At 40.1% G+C, this 23,520-nt stretch overlaps 1 protein-coding gene across 4 annotated transcripts in view; it reads left to right on the top strand.

The window, feature by feature from the left end:
• MKLN1 (muskelin 1) overlaps nt 1-23,520 on the top strand; it is a 104,151-nt gene that overhangs the window by 21,834 nt on the left and 58,797 nt on the right. For all 4 annotated transcript variants that reach the window (XM_068954602.1, XM_068954671.1, XM_068954818.1 and 1 more), the window contains 4 exons: nt 3,419-3,561; nt 4,972-5,060; nt 11,519-11,628; nt 15,765-15,957. In XM_068954602.1, coding sequence (XP_068810703.1) covers nt 3,419-3,561; nt 4,972-5,060; nt 11,519-11,628; nt 15,765-15,957 — 535 coding nt within the window. The remainder of the gene's footprint in view (nt 1-3,418; nt 3,562-4,971; nt 5,061-11,518; nt 11,629-15,764; nt 15,958-23,520) is intronic.

Here is a 23,520-nt window from a genome sequence, read left to right as displayed (position 1 = left end):
TAGTAGAATCCAATGTGAATCTGATTACAAAAGCAGATTTAGTAGTACAGTTTGGACTCTGATTCGGTTTATTCAATGTGGAGATGCACATTTTGAAATTAAAGCATGTATATATAATGCTAGTGGCGCTCTGTCCAAATGATTGGTTTCCGTTTCATATCTGAGAATTAAAGACCAATTTTCCTCTTGATTTCTCACCCTGCTGCGTAGATCGTGTCAGGATCTAATTTAGACTATATTAGTATAAATTTACATTCGGCTGTGTGATGCAAAAGCAGGCACGTGGCTATTGTCAAATTGTGGCATAGGCCAGAGCTTCAATAAAGTTTGGCATGTGTTGCAGCTGGATGGATTTGCACGTGGCTGGATTTGCTCTTTGGGCGTCGGCAACAGGTGGTGGTGGTGAAATGCCATATATGACTTATTCTACTCTGCTCTTTGTGCATCTTCACTTACAAATGTGTTCAATCATAGACCAGAAGTCTTGTTCTTCTGATACTTTGTAGCATCTTTTGTTTAAAAGTGTGGTAATTTGAAGCTTAATGATTAGGCTGAGGTTTTTGTATAATCATTCTAATTAGTGTCTGCACACCATGCCTTTAATGAACACACACTTCTGTTTATAATTTTGATTTTTTTAGGGGGTACCATTTGAATAATCGGGTGTTAAATGTACTGATGTTGCTTGTAGCAAGAAGATGGAAAAGTTTTAAAAGATATCTTAATACCTGCGTTTGTCTGAAGGCTCACCGACTCGTTCACTTCAGGCCTGTTAATTTGTTTGATCTTGTGCGTGCTTTTATCGTACCTTTCAGAGACATAGAGAATAGTCTGTCACATCAAAAATCGTGGTGACAGTCCAAAAATATCCCTGCAGCCAGCTGTTTGCGGTGCTCAAGACGATTTATGTTTTGTTTTGGCTTCAGTGAGTGAGGTCTGTAGCCTGTACCCACAGTTATACAGGTATCGGTCCACAGGCTTTGACCCGCCTCGTGATTCCACGTCACTGAGCAGATAAGTTCATAGAAAGGTTATCTTGAGCTTTTACGTTTATATTTTCTTTAACGTCTGCCTAGCAGATGATGGGGATGTGTGGAAACGGGAGGGAGGGCTGCAGAGTTCCTATTATGTCTGAGGCTCTAAGAAATCACTGCCTACCACATGGAGTGGTTTTTCATGCCTTGCTCCACTTTAGGCACCTATCTCAAGATAAAGGGTTTAACTGCAATGCTGGATTTCTCCCCCTTAATTTGAGGTAAGAATTGAATATTGCAGTATGAAGGTTGCCCCAAGCTTTTGAAAAATCTTACATAGTGTTTGAGAGAGGGTGCGTCTTCGTGACCCAAGTATGAGGCCTGTGATTTCAGCAAGATTAAGAGTCGTGCTTTCTGTTACTGGTAACGCTAGCTTCACTTCAGCTTTGAGAAAACCCTTCAGCGAAGGTACGATGGTGGAGGAGTTCTTGGATGCTATTACGTACTCTCTGTTCTGTGTGGGAATTTTGGCAGCGGGCTGTGCCACATACTAACTAACTGTGCCTTTCTCGTGACTGGACCCTCCTCTTGCTCATTCCTTCCTCTTCTCTGTTTTAAAAGTTCTAATTTCTTCATAGAACTTCTTCTCCCCCCCCCCCCCCCCCCCGGTGTTTGGGAAGTCCTTTGACATCAAAGCATAGGTTACTGCTGGTCGAGCTTGCATTGGATTCTGCTGTTCAAATGCAAGGGGTTCTTCACAAGACTGGAGAATTTTCATAAGTTTTCGTCAGAGTTCTCCAGCAGACTTCTGGAAAAGCACCAAATTGTTTTTCCATTGCACCGTAGCACTGCTGACTGGTTTATTTTCATTCTGAAAACATATTGAATTGCTGGAAACATCTTTGGCAGTAATTCCTCCTTATTCTAAATAGGTATCTATCCAGGTCACGTTATTAAATGGAACTGCTATTTGTATTGAAGTATTTTTGTTAAGCTAAGTTCTTTGTAAACATAGTGAGAAGTGGTCCTTGAGATCACACGTCTATCCTAAAATGATATCAGTATTCTTAGATTCAGAATTGGTTGCTTTGTAAGGCTATGGCAAAAAGGTTGAGAACTAAACAGATGGGAATTAATTTTCTTATTCTCGCCTGAAAAGATACATTTCTTATGGGCCTGTTGTCGTTGATTAGCGCAAGCAGAGGAGTAATGTTCACGACACTTTGTGAAGAGATACCAGTTTCCTACCTGGAACCTTACAAAGCAGTCGCTTGTGTGTAAGGAGTGTTGATGAAAGGCTCAAGATGCTATGTCACGTCTGCCTCGGCGGTGCTGCTTTTTGCAGGTCTGGGCCATCAGGAGCACCTGCAGCGCGAGGCATTCTACAGCGCCCTACGTATCTGTTCCTGACCTTAGCCGTGATTATTATTGTTGTTATTATTATTTTTTTTTTGGTAACAGAATCCTGTGTACTAAGTAATTTTGATTCTGCGCTTTCTCTGCTGCCTACCCCTTATTTTTGGAAAGTTAGGAAAGAGAATTACATGCATTTTTTTAGGTATAAATCTCAAGCTATTCTACAAGCAAGTTATCTCCAGACTCCTGCTAAGACCTGTTTTGTAAAGAAGGGTTAAGTAAACTTGGTGCTTGATGGTCCTTAATGATGGTGCTTGATGGTGCTTCTCTGGGTGGGTTTTTTGAGTGGAATAGATCTTTTCCTCCCGTAGTACTGGTGAAGCTGGTAGCTGGGGCCTGAAAACTAACAATCTACTGACTTTATTCATGCACTTTAGAAGGACATCTGCATATGGGGGAGCAAATGTTCATGAGCTATAACATTTTCATCATTTTATGCATAAATCCCCTTTATTGTCAGTTAAATGTCTAGGTTTTATTTGGTATGGTTAATAAGCAGTTGGTTCCTGTGTTAGCCACAAATCAAACATAGTCTGTGTACAGTGGTGAAATAGTTTCATTCCAGAGGAAAAGTAATTTGATGTTCTCTTAACATCTGGAACATACTATATTTATCAAATTGTTTGTACAGTTAAGGTTTTATATCAGGCTTTAGTAGATATTTTAATCATGGTGGTTCTTAGCTTGAGCCTATTTGTCAGATCGGGAAGTCTTGCTTCCAACTTGAAGAAATATGTATGAGACTTCAACAGCCATGCTAGAAATAGGCGTTGGACCTAATATTTTTCTTGGATAGTTTTGTGTGTGTGTTTTTGTTTTTATTTTTGTTTTTTTTGTTGTGATAATTCTACAAAGCACGTCTTCCTTTGCTTCATCTGAGGAGCAAGGGCGAGAATATAATTATGGGAATCATCTTAATTTTCATTCTCTGGCTTTATACACTTGGCATTTGAAGGCTGTGATGCTTTTCCATAGTGTGTTCTGTAGCCTTGACTTCATATTGAAATTCACTGTTATCTCTTTCACAGTATTTGATTCTGAAACTTGAAAGACCAGCCATAGTCCAGAGTATCACATTTGGCAAATATGAGAAAACTCATGTCTGCAATTTAAAGAAGTTTAAAGTCTTTGGTGGGATGAATGAAGAAAACATGACAGATCTCTTATCCAGGTAAGATGTGATTTCATCAGCTATGGTAATCATAAAGGCTGGACCAAAACGCTCTTCCCCTTCACTCCCAAGCAGACACTTGGCTAACAGTATAATAGAGCTGTGGTTGTGAGCCTGCAATTAGCTGCCCTTGTGTTTATGGTCAGGTCAGAGCAGCAATCCCAACACTCGCTCCGAGAAGCCTTCCTTATCTTGTTATAACCACAGAGGATTTGTGGAGGGCGAAGTCTTGGAGATATGGAAGAGCTGAGAGCGAGGTGCAACACATCTGGACTGTAATTCCTTTCTTCCGCATGCTTGAGGCACAGTAGGAATAGTTCCCTAGTGGGGGTAACTTAAAGTAGCTTTTAAAAGCACCAGTAGCCTGCGTGTGTGAAGAATCTCATTGCAGCTGTAAAGATCTGAACTAGTCAGCTGCTCTGCTTTCCTTCAAAGATATGAATAAATCTAATGAGCAAATAGAAAATGTGTTTTCCTTCGTTCAGTTTCATTTGGTAGTCGTATTGATAGGAACTAATGAAAGAGGCTTTTGGCTATTCATGCCTTATCCAGTGCTTCTGAGTAATGTAAATTTGCAAAGGCCTTTTTAAGGAGCCTTCTGCTTCAGAAAGGGAAGTGATATATAAATATCTATGAGTGCAAGAGAAATAGGTAGCAGGAGGCAGTCTACTTTTGGGGGCTTACAGAGGGAGGGTCCACGCTCCATATATTGGTGTACCTCAACTTTAGTCAAGTAGAATAGCCACGGAGAAACATGGGAAGTTCTTCATGTCACAGGTATCCTTCAAGACAACATAGAAATCAGTTGCAACCCCTCCTGCCCTCCCCCTTTGGATAGACCAGTCTTGCAGTTTGACGTTATTGCTACTAGAATTGGGAGGGGGAAGAGATTTTAGAAGTATAGTAGTTAGTGATATTTAATGTCCTTTCACTTATACCAAAGTTAAGTAAAACCTTCATTTTGGGCCCTCCAGTTGGGTATGTCTTCAATAAAAGACTTAAAATTTTTAATTAAAAAAAAAGTCCGTCATTTAGTATAAGTTACAGTATTACTCAAATGTCCAAGGACTATGTCAGTGTGATAATTCTGTGAGCTGCTCTGTCTTTGTCTTTAAAAAGGAAAAGTGAGATTCAGACGGCTAGCTTGCCTCTGAAGCTGCTTACAGGGTTACTAGCACAGGCAAGCGCTGATCTCCTGCCATCAGTTCCCTCCTGAAACCACTAGCCAGTGCTGCCTCTCAGGGAGATAAGATGGTGGATAGCAGTCCAGGCTTTGGTCCAGCATGCATACTTATGATTCATAGTAATATGAAACAAGCATCGCATTTCAGGCATGACCTAGATTGCGTTTATTAGCTAGTCCTAAAATACAAGGTAAGATTTAGTAACCTTATTTATTTTTTCCCACAGTGGCTTAAAGAATGATTATAACAAAGAAACATTCACCTTGAAGCATAAAATTGATGAACAGATGTTCCCCTGTCGATTCATTAAGATAGGTAAATGCATTTTTTCAGCATTCTGAGTAGAAAATAATCTCTTCTTATACTTGTGCCAGACTTGGCACTTGTGACTTCATTGTACTCAGGCAAAGTATCCAAAATAGCTGTTCCATTTTATGATCTTTTAGGCTGGTTAGATTGGAACACAGTGAAGTCCTGTTACTAAGAAATAATAGCTTAATAATTTAAATCCTAGGGACTGAAAGCAAAATACAGTAATTTTCAGAAATGCAGTTGTTGAGCCAACTAATTGCTGGAGAAGCTGCTTATCGTCCTGCTATAAATCACTGTACGGAGCTTTAAAAAAAGTCATTAAGTTAAATACTGGTAGAAGTTTCAGCGCTGACAGCCCTAGATTTTGAAAAAAGGCTACTTTTTGTTCTTAAACGTGCTTGCAACATGTATAGCAACAGCAGAAACCTTCCTTGTTCTCTTCCTGCTATTCTAATCCTTGTCTCAACTCTGGCTATAGATGACATCCAGGAGCAAAGAAAAATTATGTCCCATGATGTCTAGTCTTGTTTCTCTGGTAAAGCTTTCTAGTGGAGGTGCTAATGAAGGCCGGTTACTGTGACTTGTGATGGGAGCGGGAGTAGAGCTTCCTAGTTCTCTTCCTAGCCAGAGCGAACCAATGTCTTGCGTTAGCCATTAATGATACTGTTTGGATTTAATCCAAGAATTTAGGACCTTTTATCTTTATATAGCTGAGTAATTCTATCCTTTCCTTTCTACCTGCTGAGATAGTTAAAGAGTTACTGGTTTTACAATAACTGTTTAAAGTTTAAAAAACAAAACTAAAAATCCAAGGAGGTAGTTGCTTTAAAAAAAAAAAAAAAAAAAAAAAGAGAGAGAGAGAGGTGAGTCCATTGACTAATTCGGAGTAATTTAGGAGTGTTTTGAAGTGCTGGTAACTCCTTTGCCAGGATTTGGATGATAGTGGCAGTTTGGGGGCTCCCCTTGGAACCCTTTCATATTGCTCCAGTGTTGTCTTCACAGCTTTCTGAATCACTGCTTGTGTTTGCCTTAGGAAAAGAAAGTTTGAGTCTAGGAATCAAGTAATCGCTTGTATGTCATATACAGTGTTCTTTCCTATTCTTACAGAAGGGGAGAAATCAGTTGTGTGTGTGTGTGTGCGTGCGTGTAGTTTTGTTTTTCCCCTCTACTTCCTTTAGAAGCATCTGTGACCCGATCTTTAGGACCCGAGAAGGAGTAGAGGAATAGTTAAAGGCTGTCTACTTCAAGAAATCTAGTTTTTTCATCATTATTTTTTTTACTAAAGTATTTTGAAGCTTCTTGTGTTAGGTTTTGGGGATGTTATTTTTTCGTGATTAATAAGCGACAAATAGTTCTTGGGTGGGTGAAGGGATGAGAAGAAAGATGATTAGTTTCAGCTATGAACGTGTAACTTGTAACCCTGTAAAATGTGTTATTTTGCTCGGATGTTATGAAACTTAGCAATATATTTAAACCTGTTAGGCAAGTGAAATGCTCGTTAATGCCTCCTAATAAGATTTTTTTTCTCAGACTTGATATGAGTAGTGTAAATTCTGAAGTGATACGGCTTTTTTACTGGGATGAGTTCCTCACGTAACAACAATTATTTGGCATTATGCACAATAATATCGGATTTGTATTTAAATGTCACTTGTTCACTAATGACAATTTGAGATAAGTTTTGCTTTTTAGCTATGGTTATAGTCTTTCATTTCTTGCAGCTGTCTTCTATGATGAAGTTCCAATGCTAGAAGGACAATTATTTGCGATGATCTCTGAGCAAAACCTATTAAAATTTCTAGCTGATTGCTAGCATTTTGTTTATAAAAGTTGTCTCTCTAGTATGAAACAACTGTAAAATGAAGTTAGGAAATTCTGTTATTTTTTGGATTCACAGCTTGACTGTGTTTTCAGTTTGTTAAAAATTTCCAAGCCGCTAGCCAAAGTAACTCAAAATTTGAAATGCAGTGCTGTGTTTCTTGCAACGCTGCCAGTCGACATTAGGCTGAAATCTGCCCTTTTGGACTCCGAGAGACTGACACCACAGGAGTTGCTGTTATCAGGGAGGTTTATGTGTTTGGTGAAGACATTATTTAGTTCTACAGCTGCTTGCATCAGGCATTTGCTTTATAACTGTGTAGATAAGCACACTCATCTATATACTATAGTTAATGGTAGACCAAGAAGATTTACACCGGGGTGGGACGGGGCAGGACGGGACTTTCGAAAACTTCAATTGCCTGGATATTAAATGACGTTTCAGACTTGTAGGAAGCAGAAAAACTTAAGTTACTTCTCCTATTCTCTTTTGCCAAGAAGAGATTTGCACTTACAGTTAGTTCAACTTCCGTTCCTTAGGACCGAGATGCCCAGTTGTGCAGGCTTTTGACCTACTTGACGAGTAATTCTGATGTTTCATCTAGCACCTCAATAAAGAACTAGGGGAGGAGGAGAAGATATTGAGCTGGACATGATATTGAAGAGTAATCTTTTTCATGTCTGTCAGCTCCGTTTCTAACTCTTTGTTTTGTAGTTACTCAATTTTTTTTTTTTTTTAAGCTGTGTCCTTGAAAGCAGAAGGTATTTTAAAGCGGGATTGTCATGAAAACACTTGAAGAAATGCCTGGTGTAATTCTCGTGCCGGTCTGTTACTAGCATGGGAGTTACTAACTAGGCTTCATGAGCCTTAAGCTTTGATATGATAGCAACGAGCAATACTTTCTTTATAGGCATTTCCTATGTAAGTGTGTTGACTACCTCTGTACCTACTTTTGCCAAACGCGTTGTGTGGCTGTGTAACGTCTGTAGGTAAGGGACGCAGAAATTAGGTTCAGATGTATATGAAATGATTTCACACTGTGTTTAATGCCTCTATTGCTGTCTTCTGTTGTGTACAAAGTTACAATCCGTTTCTAGGCTTAGCCTACAGTTGATATTGAAAAGTATGACCTAAAATCATCCTTGCGTGGATAAAGAAGTATTTAAGTGACCTAAATACCTTCTGATCCTGTAAAAGGGATATTGATTTCCTTTCTGCTGGGCATCTCTCACTGTGGAGCAGCAATTCAGCTGGTCTGTACAGTTGTTTGCATTTCAGGATGGATTACTGTAGTACATGCAGCAAAAAAAAAATATGCTGAGATGGTTTATGTTAAACTGTTTAGAAATACTGTAGCTTTAGAGTTTGGATTCAGTGCTTTGAGCGTTGCATCTTTCTACCTCAAAGGTATGTGGGGGGAAAAAATATAACAAAGAGGGGACAGAAAAAGGCATAGCCTCTGCAGCCACAGTATGTTGTAGAACGGGGTGTTGATTTATTTTTGTTTGTTTTTGGGTTACTTTTGTTTGAGGGGGATATTTCTCAACTTTGGTAGGTCTGTGTATACCTAGAAGGCAGTGTGAAAACACCAGTTTGTGGAAGAGGGGGAAAGAAACATAACCAGCCGTTTGGAGATGTGAGAAAAGAAATGGAGTCACGCACAGGAGGACTCATTTCCTCGCCCAGTGCTCTTGACTTACATGAAAAGAAAAACTACCTTCCCGCGTTGCAGAAAGAAGTGATGCTAGGAATATTGCTACTTCCTTGCAGTACTTTGTGTGTTTTCATATTTCAGGTCTAAATTAGATTGTTGCTGCTCTAAAAAGGAGTTTTATCTAAAGCGCTAAGCGCACCTGTGGAGGCTTTCAAACGAAGAGGGCAGAGGCTGCGAAGGGAAGGATGAGAGACTTCTCTTTCGTGTTGCCTGGGAGTCTGTGAAGAGGTTCAAAAATAGGGATTTGTTGCAGTAAAAAGCTTGACAAAATATTTGCTAAGGGGCTAGAAGTTGTGTCACTGTTTCAATGTTTGTGCTTTGTTTCTTTTCCTCCTCTTTTGGAGTAGCTTAAAAAGAGCAGACTCGGTTTTCTTTGCCTATGCAGCACTGGAGAAACGCTCGTGTTCCCTGTACAAGTTAACTCTTGTTCTTAAAGTAGGTGCTTGTACTGTGGAAATCTTGATGTTAAAATCGCCATTTCTGATTCTCGGTTTCTTTCTTATGAACAAGACTGGAAGTTCAGTGAGCTAATGGGGCAGGAGAAAGGGCTTAACAAGTTGGTGGCTTTGGGCTTTGTGTTTCTGTGGTGATGGCTACACGGAATTCTTATGCCCCTTTAGGTCTGTAGTTGGCCACCAGAATAAATGAATGGACCGTTACATTTTTCCAGGGGAATTTGGTGCAAGTTCTGAGACTCTGCTTGAAAAGAAATAGAGGTGAAGACCTTTATTTATTTATTTATTTTTCTGGAACAAGGTGGTTAATGCTTGGGTTTGGTTTTCACCGTGGTAAATCCCACGCTATGAAACTAGCGTCAAGTTCCCAGTCATGGAACTTATGGTCTTAGTCCGTGTTAGGTTTGTCTGTGGGCTTGGTTTGGTGTCTCGGTGTGAGAAGCTGATGAATAGGCTTGGATTCTTTGCAGCTGAGCAAATAATAAATTAAACTTGAGTTTGGTCTTGGTCTGCTTGCCTCAGACCTGAGGACAAATCAAAGGTGCAGTATTTTGTCAGTCTGCCACCTTGGTAGGTGGGATGCCCTGGACTGTTCACTAGCTCTAGCATTTGGCACTTTTGCTGTATTCCAAGGACCAGGAGAAAGCAGTCCAATGTAGCTGCTGTCTCTGTTCACTGAGCGTAATATTGTTACATGCAGAACATACATCAATCACTTCATCAGTTCCCAAAGTCGCTCTGTTAACAATTTTAAACTTATCTATACACTTGGATTTATAAGAATGTTTTATGGTATTAAGGTAGCATATTGGCAGTGCCGACCTTATTCAGAAGGCATAACTCAGACAGCAAGAAAGACGTTTCTTGGGCGGGTTATATACGATGTGGCTGAAAGACCGGTGACTCTTTACTAGTTCGCTGTTCTCCCGTCTCCATGAGCATGCATCTGCTATGAATAGCTCTAAAAGCTTCTCATCTTGAATACTGAACAATCGAGGAATTACAAACTGTTTGAATGGGATGATTTGAGAGCTTATGCCAGCCACATTAAAAAAAATAGTTCTAAAAATAATTCACTTTGCTTTAGAACTGGAGTAGAGAGACAGAAAGAGTTTTCCGTAGATCTAGATGAGCATTTTTCTAATGTATGTGGTACCTACTTATGCACATTAAAATCGGTTAAGGATCACACATTCACATTCTCTTTGGATCTTTCCTAAAAGATCTGTTCTCCTCATGGCCGTTGTTGGAAGTTGTCATAACAGTTTTCACCGATACCTTTGTAGAAAAACTCTCCCAAGTATCATGCATTTGAACATATGCTTTGTGCCCAAATGCACTGCAGAAAATAATTGATCTGGCTTAGTAAAATCTAAATATTTAGGAACCTTTAACAATGTACTGACAACTTTAAGATGAATTTTAGTTTTTAATCCTCAAAGAGCAGGTCAGAAAACCTTAGTTTGGCAAGCTGGTAATCTAAGTGGTATTTCATAGTGGTTCGAAAGACAGCTAACAATTTATCTATGGCAAGAACAGTTTGTCTGTGGAAGAGGACTTAGGGGGCTCTCTGTGGCTGCTGTTGGCAACTCCTGATTCATCTCTAACGCTGACTGCCTTTCTCAGTTTACCCGTTACAGTCAAAAAGGGATTGAAAGTAGTGTAAATCAAATGGTTTCATTTCAGGTACTGTTTAAGAAGGAGTTAAGAGTTTACATGTAAACTTTCTGGGGGCTGGAATTGCTCTGAGAAGCAAAAACAACTTTTAATCTACAGATTTATCAACAGATTAATGCAGGATCATAGACGTTAACAGAATAATGGAGAAGCCTTAGAGAGGCTGCAGTGTGCTTCACAGATCTCTTAAGATATTGAGTATGTTTGTTCTGATATGTAGATAAAACAATACTAGCCAAAACAGCTGCACGAATTTTGAGTTATACAAATTAGAAGGGGTTTTGAAACGGGAAGCTGATAGTTTTCCCTCCCACCCTCCTTTCCTCCTCCACAACTCGAAGTTGTTAATTTTGTCAGATTTAAAATACCCGAACTTCTTGTCTTCACCATTAGAGGAAAATAATTGTTACTGAAAAATGTTGAAATAACTGCCCTATGAGGAGCAAATCTGTGTCCAGGATGCTCACGTGACTCCCATCCATGTCAAAGCTTGTTGCCTCTGCTGAGCTGTTTTAGATGATAGTATTTTCGCTCTTATATATGCAAGCTTCTGCTCTGTAAAGATCTGCTATGTTAATGTTTCCTTAGTGCAGATTGCTTTAAATGACAGATCTAAAAAGACACATTTTGTAATTTTCCTAAGCTCACTAAACAAACTAGAACATATATGAGATCAAAAATTTAATTTAACCTTCAAAAGCATTCTGTTGAAATAGTGCTATGTATAGCCTTATAAGACTAATGCAATGGTTATTTGATATTATGCATCTTTTTCTCCTTTTCCTTTCTTCTCCAGTTCCACTCTTATCCTGGGGACCTAGCTTCAATTTTAGTATCTGGTATGTTGAACTTAATGGCATTGATGATCCGGATGTGGTCCAACCATGCCTCAACTGGTACAGCAAGGTAGGCCTGCTTTTTAGGTGCCTGTTTGTTGGAAGATGCATAGCCCCAAAATCTCGTGGAACTTCTCTTTCTGGAATTACGTGACCTTTTCATTCCTTGAACATCAGCTGTTAAAACAACAAACACATAAAACTCAAAACCACATTGCTGACTTTTAATCTTTGAGTTGTATCTGCAGGTTCTGTAAAAACTCCTAAGCAGACATCACAAGGAAAGAACTTACCAGTAAGAAGGGAACACTGAGTCACAGGCGACAAAGTTATAAAGTAAAATATGTATTGGAAAGGAAATCCGTCTAAGCTGAGACTTAACTTTTGTTTCTACTTCTTCATGCCTTTTAATTAGTAGGCTTTTTTCTACCATACAAATCCTACTGCAGAGCTATATGTGAACCTAGATCTTTCTGGGTTATGTATGCTGTTTGTTACAGGGGGTAAAAAGGACCTTTAGCCTCTCATTTAAAGAGAGCCTGCGTTGATGTCCTACTTGCTGCAGCTCTTGTGCTTCTGATATTTCTGTCTTGCTATCTTTCTGCTGAATATTCGGCAGCAGAGGAGGACGCTGACGCTCCTAGACTGTGAGAAGGTTTATGCCATCTGTCACTTTAGACAGACAGTTCGAAGGGTTCTAAATATTATTTGTAGAAACTATTTGTTGGGTGCAACGGATCTCCCTCCTGTGGGAGAGAAGTGCACGTTCACAACCCAAGTTAATTTTGTTGCTGGTCTTTACGCATAGTTCTTTTGGAACGATTCACGAGTTTCATGTTGCATTGCAGAGAAGAGACATCCTTCCCAGCTGAATAAGACTGAGTAGTGGAGCAGCATATCTCTGCTTACAGTAGGAAAAAGTCACAGTGGAATAAAGTCTTGGCATAGTAGCCCTGAGGCCTCACTCATCAGTTTATGATGCTACCAACGGCATTGAACTCCCTGTGGGGTAAAGAAGCCTTGTGGCTGTTCTGTTAAGCGCATACATGTTAGTACCAAGCTCACAGGTTTCCTTGTGGGGGACTGAAAAGCAGCAGTAATGGTCATAGTGGAAGTTGGCTGTAGCTACTTATTCTTTGATTAAAGCGGTATCAGTGTCCTTTAGTCTTCTGATTACAGATATCAGAGTCTGAAAAGTCCAAGCTGCTGATGGTTTTTGCAGTCTTAATTGTGAGACTGTTGGATTTATGTCTTGTCAGTCGGTCTTGTGCAAAGCTGAGTTCAAGGAGTGGAATTGGGACATTCTGTGCTCCTTCCTGCTGACTTTGCACATGGTGACGTTTCTGGCATTTTTTAAAAGCAATTGCTGCTGCTAGAAAGTTAGTTTTTTCAATCAAGAGCCATCTGATGATGATGGCAATGTCTGTCTTGTTTTGTCATATCCTGTAGAATCAACACTTCATGGTGCCAGCATTGTTCTTCTAAAGCTTGGAGCCCTAAAGCAGCTTGATCATAATTGTTTGGGCCCTTCAAGGAAAAGTTACCAAGTTTTTGATGATCAGTACATGTGTCGCTGATATGCTCCTCTCTCACAGCCTGACAGAGGCCCCTGTTGCCAGAGCCATGTAGCTGGGTGAATCCTGACCTATATTTGGGGGGATGCAGAAAGGTTGATCTTAGTTTCTTGCAGTTCTTTTGAGATGGTATGGATGTTTTCATGCCTCCTTCTTGGAAGTCTCAAAGACCAGGAATTTTGAAACTAGGGAATGTGAGGGCTCTGGGGAGCCAGCGCATGTAAGCGCAGCCTTGACATACAGTTACTGGACTTCAAGCAGCTGCTTGCAGTAGGAGCGTATGCACGGCAGGTCCTTGCCATTTCAACTTAAACCAAGCCTAGCTTGCATCCAGTAATTTTTCTCTACTCCCTGAGACATCAGACAAGGAGGAGGTTATACACCAAGTGCTACTCCAAGTGCTTTGCCTGTAGTCTGCTCAGCTGCCCTTCCTTTCTGTGGTGTGGGCTTTAACCAAAAAACCCCTCCTTTTCCTTAAGGCAGTGGGCTTGGGGTGTAACAGAACTTGAAATAGCAGGCACACTCTTTGGTTTCCTCTTGACCACTTCCCCCTTATTGTCCATTTGAGCCTATTTGTGTTACTACTGCCTCCTGAAAGCATTACTGCTTTGATTTTCCTGCAGTGTGGGAATGCTTCGTCAACTAAAAAGTGGCATTTGATCTATGGTTATCACTTTTTGGTTTTGCTAATCAACAGTAAAATATTTTTAATTCTGCTCCTACGTTTGATAGTGTTAATATTTTAGTCTTATGCTCTTGTTACGTTTTTGAACCAAAGTGATTATTTACAGCTTCAAATCAAAACCGTTCTTTGATTGTTGTCCTTCTAATCCTGCATGACAGCATGTAAAAGGGAGCCCTTTATTTACTTGTTTACACACCTTTTACCTAAAAATGTTTACGCTTACCACTGTAATACCACTAAAGCTGTCACTTGAATACAAATCTTTATATTGCATAAAGGGTGGTCAGTTTGCATCCAACAGGCAGTAGGTGTCTTATGTCAAGTCTGGATTTTGTCTCATGGCTAAACTAGAGGAGCTGAATGTGCAGAAGATGGTTATTACTGGTGTGCAGCCATCCTTTTGCTTGCTGTCCCTTTGAGCAATTAAGAATCTAATGTGGTTTTGGACTTGAGTGATGTAAGTGAACGTTTCTTTAAAGATGGTGTCTTGGGTATCTCTTTGAGAGAAAAAACATGAAGTTTTTCCAGTTGTGCTGTAAAGCTGTGTTTCTAGCTCTGGTATTCTGTTGTCACAGTTCTGCATTTTTTATCAGTACATGTCCTTGGCCTTTTTTGTGTGGGCTGGGAACGGATTTTCAAAAAATGCATAGCTCTGGCTCTTTGCAGCTGTGGAATACTGATGGATTAAGAACTAAAAATATTTCACGTGGCTGTGTTTCTCTTTAGCTATTTCAATTAATGAAATTTTGCTATTTAGTCATAATTTCAAGAGCACTAACTTGTGTTTACTGTTAGTGTCCATTCCCGGTTTTTGGAAAGGTTGTGTTCATTTATTAAAATATAAGCTTCACTTTCAGCAGTTGGCATCCATTTAAAAAGAAAACCTTTTCTTTTATCTGTAACTTGATGAGTCTTGTAGATGCTTAAGTTAGATTTTTTTATTTTTATTTTTTTTTAACTAGAGTACATGATGTATATTAAAATGGAAGTCAAGAGGAGACTTTTTTAATGCCTTAAAACATAGATACAGAGGTTCTGTTTCAAATAAAAGATTCTGAAGGTCCAAGTTACTTATGAACTTCAGAAAAATCCAAGTTCCTTACGGAAATTGTTCGCTTCTCTTAATATGCAGTGGATCATTTGATAGGATAACAGCGCGAGCTCTAGTTTTTATCCAGAGCAGCGTGTTCTTTTGTCAGGTTTCCGTGCCTTTATTTTTGATCCAGCTTGGGCTTCTCTAGCTTTTCTCACTCTTTCCTACAGTGGAGTTGGAGATGGACAACTTTGACTCTTCTGTAGCATGAAAGTGGGGTTCAACTTTAAGGCATGTGGAGATATTTTGTAGATAACATTTTGGCATGCATGCACACACTGTCACTGATTGGAGATCCTTGTGAGCTTCAGGATTTGTGACTAGCTGTACATTCTGCCTTTCCATTAAAGTAGCGATGGTCATTATGAGTATTTTCTATTCTAATGTTTTTTCTTCTGCTTCTAGAAAAGCTGCGACCTACTTACTCTTCTAAATTATTTTGTTATATAAGAGTCATACAATCAAATTATGTAACGCTGATAGAGAAGGCTTTTCCTGCTTCTGTATTTCATGTAGGCCTCAAACAGCAGGATCAGCCAGATGGGGAGAAAATAGTGGTTACTTTAGAGATCTGGGACACTGTGCAATCGCTTTCTGTATGTTTATTAAAATGGGCAATATCAAGTTGTATAATTTCTATACTGTTGGAAAGTGAATACTTGCATAGCTTCTAATTTCTTTCCTGTAGCATTCCTCTCTAAGCTCATGAGCAATTTATGTGCAGTAAGTATGAGAGAGCCTTTTTTTTTTTTTTTTTTTTTTTTTTTGTCTCCAGGAAGGTTCATGGGTAGTTCCCAGCAATGCTAGTAAAAGAAAAATCTACATGTCTCATAGGTTTTCTTGTGTTCCAGTAGTACCGTGAACAGGAAGCCATTCGTCTTTGCCTAAAGCATTTTCGTCAGCACAACTACACTGAAGCTTTTGAATCGCTGCAGAAGAAAACCAAGATTGCTCTGGAGCACCCTATGTTGACAGACCTGCATGACAAACTAGTACTGAAGGGAGACTTCGATGCTTGCGAAGAACTGATAGAAAAAGCTGTGAATGGTAAGAGAATCGGAGATGATCCGTTATCTTTGGGGGTCGGGGCAGAAGTTTAAGTGTTCACGTACATAGTAGTAGAATTGGCTAGTCCATATACACTGTAAGTAGCTACTTCATATATACTGTGCTGTCCTGTTGGCCTTTGGACTTGCGAGTATGCGCATGAGGAGAAATAAAAAAGTCAGTTATGAAATCTCTTATCACTGCTACTTTTGGAGCATCTCTTTCCCTCGGAGATGACAATATGGTGCCCTTAACAAAAGTGGATAAGGGTAAATTCTTCACTTAAGTGGCTAGCAAGCTGAGGGTGGGCCTAACGCTGTCAGAAGCATCACTAGTGATGAGAAGAGCAAGGGGAGCAGGGAAGTCTAGACCTTGTGTGGTCTCAGTAAATACCTATATCCCGATTTCTGGTTAGAGCTTGTTTTTACACCCGCTTAGTTGATATTTCAACAGAAGCAAGTTTTCTGTCGCATTTAAGAGAATGCTGCTTTTGCCTGTGGGGAAAATACTCTTTTGAGGATGGCTTACAGAGGGTGTCAGGGTGAATGAGGGTAGAGGCTTTCTTCGCTTTCAGAGCAGGATGCTGGCAGGCAATTTCACTGTAACTGCTGTTAAGTTTATTTGGAACGTTTCAACTGAAAAGCACTGCATGCGAGGAAGTCAAATCTTAACGTGAGGGAGATGCAGCCCCTTCTATTGATGGGAAGTATAAAAACACTTGAGCTATTCTACTGTGTGTCTTCTGAATCCTGTGTAGTGACTTTGGACCACAGATTTGATAAGAACAGAGACACTCTTGGCTCTGGGTGTAGTGCTTTTTGACAATTTGCAGTCGCACTTCATGGGAAGCTTGTACTGGCATAGGAAGAGAATCTTGTGTCTCTGATTTCAGTGGAGTTAGTGACTTAGTGGATAAGTTTAATGGATGCCTGGCACCAGAGCGTTGTATGTTTTATTATTACTATTTCTTATTCTGGGCTAGTCTGTCGCTTTTGTGATACCTTTTGCACAGATGCTAGCGTACCTGCTGGAGGACCTCAGCATGGTTTGTACCATTAAATTCGTAAGTGATTCCTAGGAAACGATAGAAATGATAGCTTTAAAGTTATAGTTTGTCTTCCTTGAGAATCAGCATCTTTTTGTGAGGAAGCTGTTCAGCTGAGCCCTGCGATAGGGAGTTTATTGCAGCAGGTCATCGAAGCCAGCGGTAAGTGTCTCCTTCCACACGCTTTGGCTCACGGTTTCTCAGCTATATAGGCAGAACAGCTTTCCTCCGCCCGGCGCTGACCTCCCTGAGCAGCTAGGAGTGTTTAGATTGAGCAATTGCCTGCATTCATCCTTGCACTACTGAACGCTGCCTGCCCTCCTGAGACAATGTAGTGTTGTTGGCTGAGAAGGGAGTGTAAACAGCTTCCTGCAGCGCAGGGGCATTTTGCAACTGGCAGCTTTCTCCTCCTGCAACTCTGGCTTGCCCTTAGGTTCAGGAGGGAGGAAGCAGCAGGGAGCTGTGGCTGATGATCAGTGTTGCTTCAGTGTTACTCAAAAGCCGGGAGCGGATGGCCCCACCAAATTGAGGCAGGATCTGCGTGCGGCTACTGCTGAGGGCCAGAGGGGTCTTATATGCTGATGATTGTGCTGATGCATCAGAGTGCTACCTTGGCTGTGGCTTAATCTGACAGTGCCTAGAGGCTGTCCTCTTTGCATTTCATTGCAAGTAATAGTACAAACTTTTTCTTGAATGGAATTTCACTACCATCAAGGAAGAGATCTAGTATATACCAAATTAATTCCCTCAAAAATAGCCTTTTTTCCTTAAGCAGAAATTAAATGAATGTATATGATCACGTTTTTTTAAGCTGCTACATGTTATTTTCTTTACCTTTTAATATTAAACACACTGAGTTTATTCTATTCAGCTATTTTCTCCTGGGACTTCACTTGAGTTGAAGTGGTGGTTCTGTGCCTCCCCTGAAACTCTGCGCGTAGAGTTACTGTCTGCAGTGTTCAGCTCTTCCAGGTGTGGAAATACTGGCAGAGGACTGGCATGATAGCAAACCCTAGCTCTCGTGCTGTCTTAGCTAACAAGGCTATATTTCCTCCTTGTCAAATTTGAGGTGAATAATCTTGATTCCCCAGTTCCTGAAGTGTAATCACATCTCTTTTTGAAGACTGGAAAATTCAGAATCATTTAAGCAAACTAGAGGAGTACTGCACTTAGTGTTTTATCAGGCCTCCTTTTTTGTTTGGACAAATACAGAAGCAAATGTTTTTTGTAACCGTATATGGATAACTTCACTTGAAGACTTCTCTTTTACGTTTTGCCACTGCATCTGAGGGCCGAAATAATATGTATGAGCATGCTTATACTGTTTCCTTTTAATCCAGCACCTAGCTAGCCAAAGTTGAATGTGAGTGTATGCATCTTCCATTGCTCTGTTGCTTATCCTCAATGATTTTGCTTGCCTTTGAATGCATTAACCTTCCTTCTCTCACTCTGTCCTTCTGCAGTTCTATTTCTCATCTTCAGCTTTTGTACCCATTTAAAGCTCTATCACCTCCCAAAACCCTTCTGAGAGAAGTGCTATCTATCCTGAGGCACTGAGACTGTCTTTCATGTTTGCCTTAAATCGATAGGACCCGTGGGCTTTTACTTCCTGGGTCAGTCCTGTCTTTACTCAGGACAGCGTGTTGCGTCGCCGGTCTGCTGCTGGCAGTGGAGCTTGTGCTGCTGTATGGTAAACCAGGTCAGGGCCGAGAGACCAAGAGCTGACTTGAAACTGGTTCCATCTAGCTGACTAGGATGGAGGAGAGGATAAGACAACCCGTTCTGGTCACCATGAAAGAACTGAAACTACAGCCTAAATAGTTTCGTCATAGCTGTACAAGAGGATCATAGAAAGTTTGAGGAATTGAACTTAGCTGATCCTTAACAGCTGGATTCTTCTTGGCAGCATGGGAATAGATGTTTTCAGCCTTCAACTTTCTTTTCCTGGAATGGCTGCTATTTGCACAGTCCTGTTCTTATTCTGTTCTGCATGTCTCAAGCCCCTTTGCCTGAGAGGCTTGTGTGCACCCAGCATTTTACTTTCTTGGCAGCTTTGTTGTGTAGTGTCCGCAACTCGCTACTTAATCCCGAAGGTTAGAGTGTTCTTATGAGGCACTATCTGATGCGCTGTCCTCTGTATGGTCAGTGGGGTGTAGTTGAAGTGTGGAGTTCATTAACATATACAGATCCTTAAATTATCCCTGAAATTGTTCAAAGAATGAACTGTTCGGTAATAGCCTGGGTGTGATTATGTGAACTGACCTCGCAGTGATCTGACCGTTCATAGCCTTAAAGGAACAAACAAAAGTGAAATGAGGTTGACGGTGGTGCTGCGCCATCTGTTCAACATAAAATCTCTTTGGCAGAGGCTAATATTTGCAGTGATAGATATTTGGAAGTGTGATATACCTCTTGGCAGGCTATTTCCATCGTCTTAGTCATATAGAAAAAGAGTAGGTGGTCAAGAATTAGTGCTAGCAGAGCTAAACTTTTGTTCTTTTGCATTGCTAATGATGAACACTGTCTTCCACCTCACATCACCAGATGATTTCTTTTGAGAACTTAGTGGCAGGCAGCCACGCTTTTCCCGCAGATTCTTTTGACTTGTGCATTACACTTAGAAAACGGGCAAATGGACGCTCTGGCAGCTGCATGACTTCCTCTCAAAAATAAAAGGTTCCCTAAATCTCAGCTGGTTCACAGACTTGGTTCAAATGCTTCACATTTGGATTCATTCCTATAGCTTTGACAGCCTATATTATTGTAGAAAAATCTGCTTAATATTCCTACAGAGGATATGCAGAGTGTGAATAACTTTGAAGAACTGTGTGCAGCTAGCGTAGATATACAAAGCTGCTTGGAACGGGTTGAATTTTTACTAGTTTTGTGAGATATTAGTGTCCCAGAGACTGAAGTGTTCCTTCGGGGACAGTTTACGTGTCAGTATGTGATGCGTGGTTATCTGTTGATGAGTGAACTCCGTATGACGAATAGGATGTTGTGATGCACAGCTTGCAGTGCTCAAAGGTCTTCTGAAGTTTGGGATGGAGAAGAAGAGTTGCATCCTCCTGGAAGTTCCAGATGGACACTTACAGCTTAGTTTTGCCTTCTGTATTTTTGAGTCCAGTTCTGGGAAAGTATGTGCACTGGCTTGCTTCCTCTGTAGTAAGGATATATGCAAGGGAGAGACTTAGTAGGGATCTAAAACCTTTGATAAGTAGATGATAGGGCTTGCTCAAAAGCAGCATATCTTGTAGGGAGTTGAGAGCAAACCTAGTATCCTGTTTCATTTTCCTCTTAATAAGAGGAAAATGTGAGAGAGGATATTACAGCTTTGAGGCTGGAAAATTCCATCTCCCTCTCCTTCTCTACTCCTTATTCTTGAGGAAATTCTCCAGTAATTGGCTGGACTTTCATCTGGGGTCACCTTTGTTTTCTGCTTCAGATTTTGTTTGGAAGGATTTTGGAACTACAAAAACTTGGTCTGTTTCAGGTTTTTTGTTTGCTTATTTTGGTTCCAAAAATCTCAGAAAACCCTGCAGAAATCGTGGGCTAAATGTCACTCCAAAGTTTTTCTTGCCATTGGCAGTAAAATGAGTAGATTTTAGTAATTCTATCCAGAGATTTGTGTTGTCTAAAAAGAAACTTAATATGACTTTCTAGTTGTTCATGGTCAGCTTCAGCAAGTTAAATATTTTTGTCCTCAATGTTTATATTAATCCTTTCTATGTAACCTGTAGCTGGTTGACAAAGTAAAGCCTTGAGTTATCAGTTAGATAGAATTTACTAAGCTTTAACCATTGTGAACTTGATGTTGTTACATGCAAAACGCGTCGCAGCTTGCTGTGAAGGACTTGAAAATAGTACGGAATAAAAGTACCATCTTTGGCTGTAATTTTAAAGCATAAATGTGAACACTGAAATGAGAGCTTCAAGGACAGGGAAGAAGCCTTCCTTGAAAAATCTGCTCTTAATATTTTTTTTCTGCAGTTGATTTGGAATGCACTTTAAACTACTGATTCATTGGAAACAGCTGGCTTAAACCTGAGCAGGGCCTAGATCTGATCTGCAGCGTCTTGCAGAAGCTTTGGAGGCTCTTCAGGCAGGTTTTGGTCAGTGGTGCAGTCCTGGCAAGAAACACAAGCAGTGCACTAGAGTAGGTCTGACATCAGGTACAGAATCCACCTAGAAATCCTCTTTTCTTTTGCCCCCACCTCCCTGTAGTGTCAGACAGGTGGTGATTCAGCTTTCAAAACAAGCTGCTGCTGGTCTGTAGTGCAAGTAGAATGAGCATGGAACTGCTCCCAGCAGAAAGAAACATTTCTGGGAAGCAAACTGGACTCTTTCCAAACCAATGTCCCGTGGAAGACAAGAAGCATTATTAAAAGAAGCTGAAGGCACAGTAGGGGAGAAGTGTCCTATCTTGACAAGTGCAGCCTGTGGGTGTTGAGCATGGGAGAGAGGTTAAATCGCCCTTTCAGATCATATGTGGTGTAATTCATCCTCTTGAGCTATTTATGTCCAATTATCTATTGGCTGCCAAAGGGATAAATACTGTTGTGCATTCTGTCTTGAAGACCAAACACATTAACGATATCCAAAAGGCTGGATTTCTATCTAGGTTTGTGGTTAGAAAAATCTGCCTGAGTCAGTATGGGATTTCTTACAGTGCATATATTTGTTCTGTTTGAAGTTGGCATTTATGAAACAAAATTTATGAAATCTTAAGTTAAAAGCCAAAATTCACTTGCAAGTCTTGTCCCAGATTTATAAATGCTGAAGAAGCCTGATCTAAGAACCATAGTCTTAAAAAACCAAAATAAACCACTTTTTCTACATACATAGAACAAACTTTTGGCTTTCCTCAATTACCTAATGCTAGGCTAGAACTGATGTTTTTGGCTGTAAGAAGGGAGAAAGTACAATCCGCCCTGCTTTCACAGAACATTGAATTTGCAAAACTTGCAGAACTGAATTTATGAAAGTTGGAAGCAGTTCTGTATTTTAGGACCTAATTCAGCACCTTTCAGGAGCTCTTCAGTACTCTTATTTCCCTATTAGACTGTCACTGAATAGAGTATTCATCTTCTCCCAGGAAGTTCTTGCTGACTTAGATTTTAATTAAAGCCTGGATTTTAGTCATGACAAACTACAGGACACCAGGAAATACTTCAAAATCTACTCGGAATGTTTTCTGTGTCATATGTAACAAAGTTGTTTAGCTTTTGTAGAGAAACAGGGACACGTGCAATAAGGAATATTCTTTTTTTTTTTTTTTTATCTGTATGCCAACCAAGGGATTTTGTATAAACAGAGGCATTCAAAATCTGTTAAATTCTTACCTCAAAGCCACAATTTCTGGGGCTGGGAGAACTCAAAAGTATTACATAAAACTTAACAATTTCATTTTTCATTTCTCTGCTGGGGAACGTAAAGCTGATTCCTTGGCAAGTTTGCCAGCTGCCATTCTACTAAAATGCAAAGCTGTGTAAGCATTACTTGACTGAGGAATTCTGAATGCGTCCTGCATCTGACTGAACAGCATATGTGCAATGTACTGTTTTAATACAGATTTATCTGTCATATTGCAATTCTGAATCTGACCATTTTAGTTATTACAGGACTAATGGTGTGAAGTGGATGTCCGAACTCCGATTTTTTTTTTCAGGCACTGCGCAAATGATGGACGCAAAACTATGGTAAAGAGCTTATGCCTTGAGATGACAAAGTAGGGGGTGGGATATAGGCAGGTGAGGGCTACGGGGAAGCAGTGATCGAGAAACTGGACGCTAGTAGTCTAACAGTTTGTTACGCATGCAAGAAGTGAGGTAGTCGTTTGAGGAGACGTTTGTAAAGGACTCTTGCTAAATTCCTTCCAGACTGGTGGGCAGTCGGGGAGATTATGAATTTCCTTTTCAAAAAATTAACGTTTGTGCGATAGACTGATAACATCTGTTGATTAGAATTAGGAATTAACTTCTTGATGTTGAACAGATTAAATGTGGTAGGTGTACGGAGGAAGCTAGGAAGGCGTATAAGGAACCTGGACAGAGTGCTGGAGTTAATGCTTCTTACAGAAACGCTGCATTTAGCATATCTGGTCAGTGACCTAATACTGTGTTTCTTCTGTTTCCCTTCTTGCTTAACTCTCCGAGGAGAATGTAAACTATTACTTTGTTTTTCATCCAGTGCTTGGTTCTTCCATATCGTAGCACTTGAACAATCTGCTTTTCTTCCCTTTTCTTCCCAGATGAAGCTCTAGAGATACTGTCTGACCTAGTTTTAACTTAACGTGTACTAAAATGGTTGAATTTTACATGCCCTGGCAACTTTATTCTTTGACTTAAATAAGGAGGAGGGATTCCATTCTTAATTAAATACACCACACTGGGGATTTATAGACAATTGGCACGACCTGGCAGGCAAACAGATTAATTCTTGATTGATCTAGTAATGAGTATTCTTTTTATTTTAGTGCTTACACTTTTAGTTCATTAGCAGGTTGAACAAACTAACTG

Source organism: Struthio camelus, chromosome 1 (assembly GCF_040807025.1).
Source record: "Struthio camelus isolate bStrCam1 chromosome 1, bStrCam1.hap1, whole genome shotgun sequence".
Lineage (NCBI taxonomy): Eukaryota > Metazoa > Chordata > Aves > Struthioniformes > Struthionidae > Struthio > Struthio camelus.
This window is presented reverse-complemented; position numbering and strand designations above follow the sequence as displayed.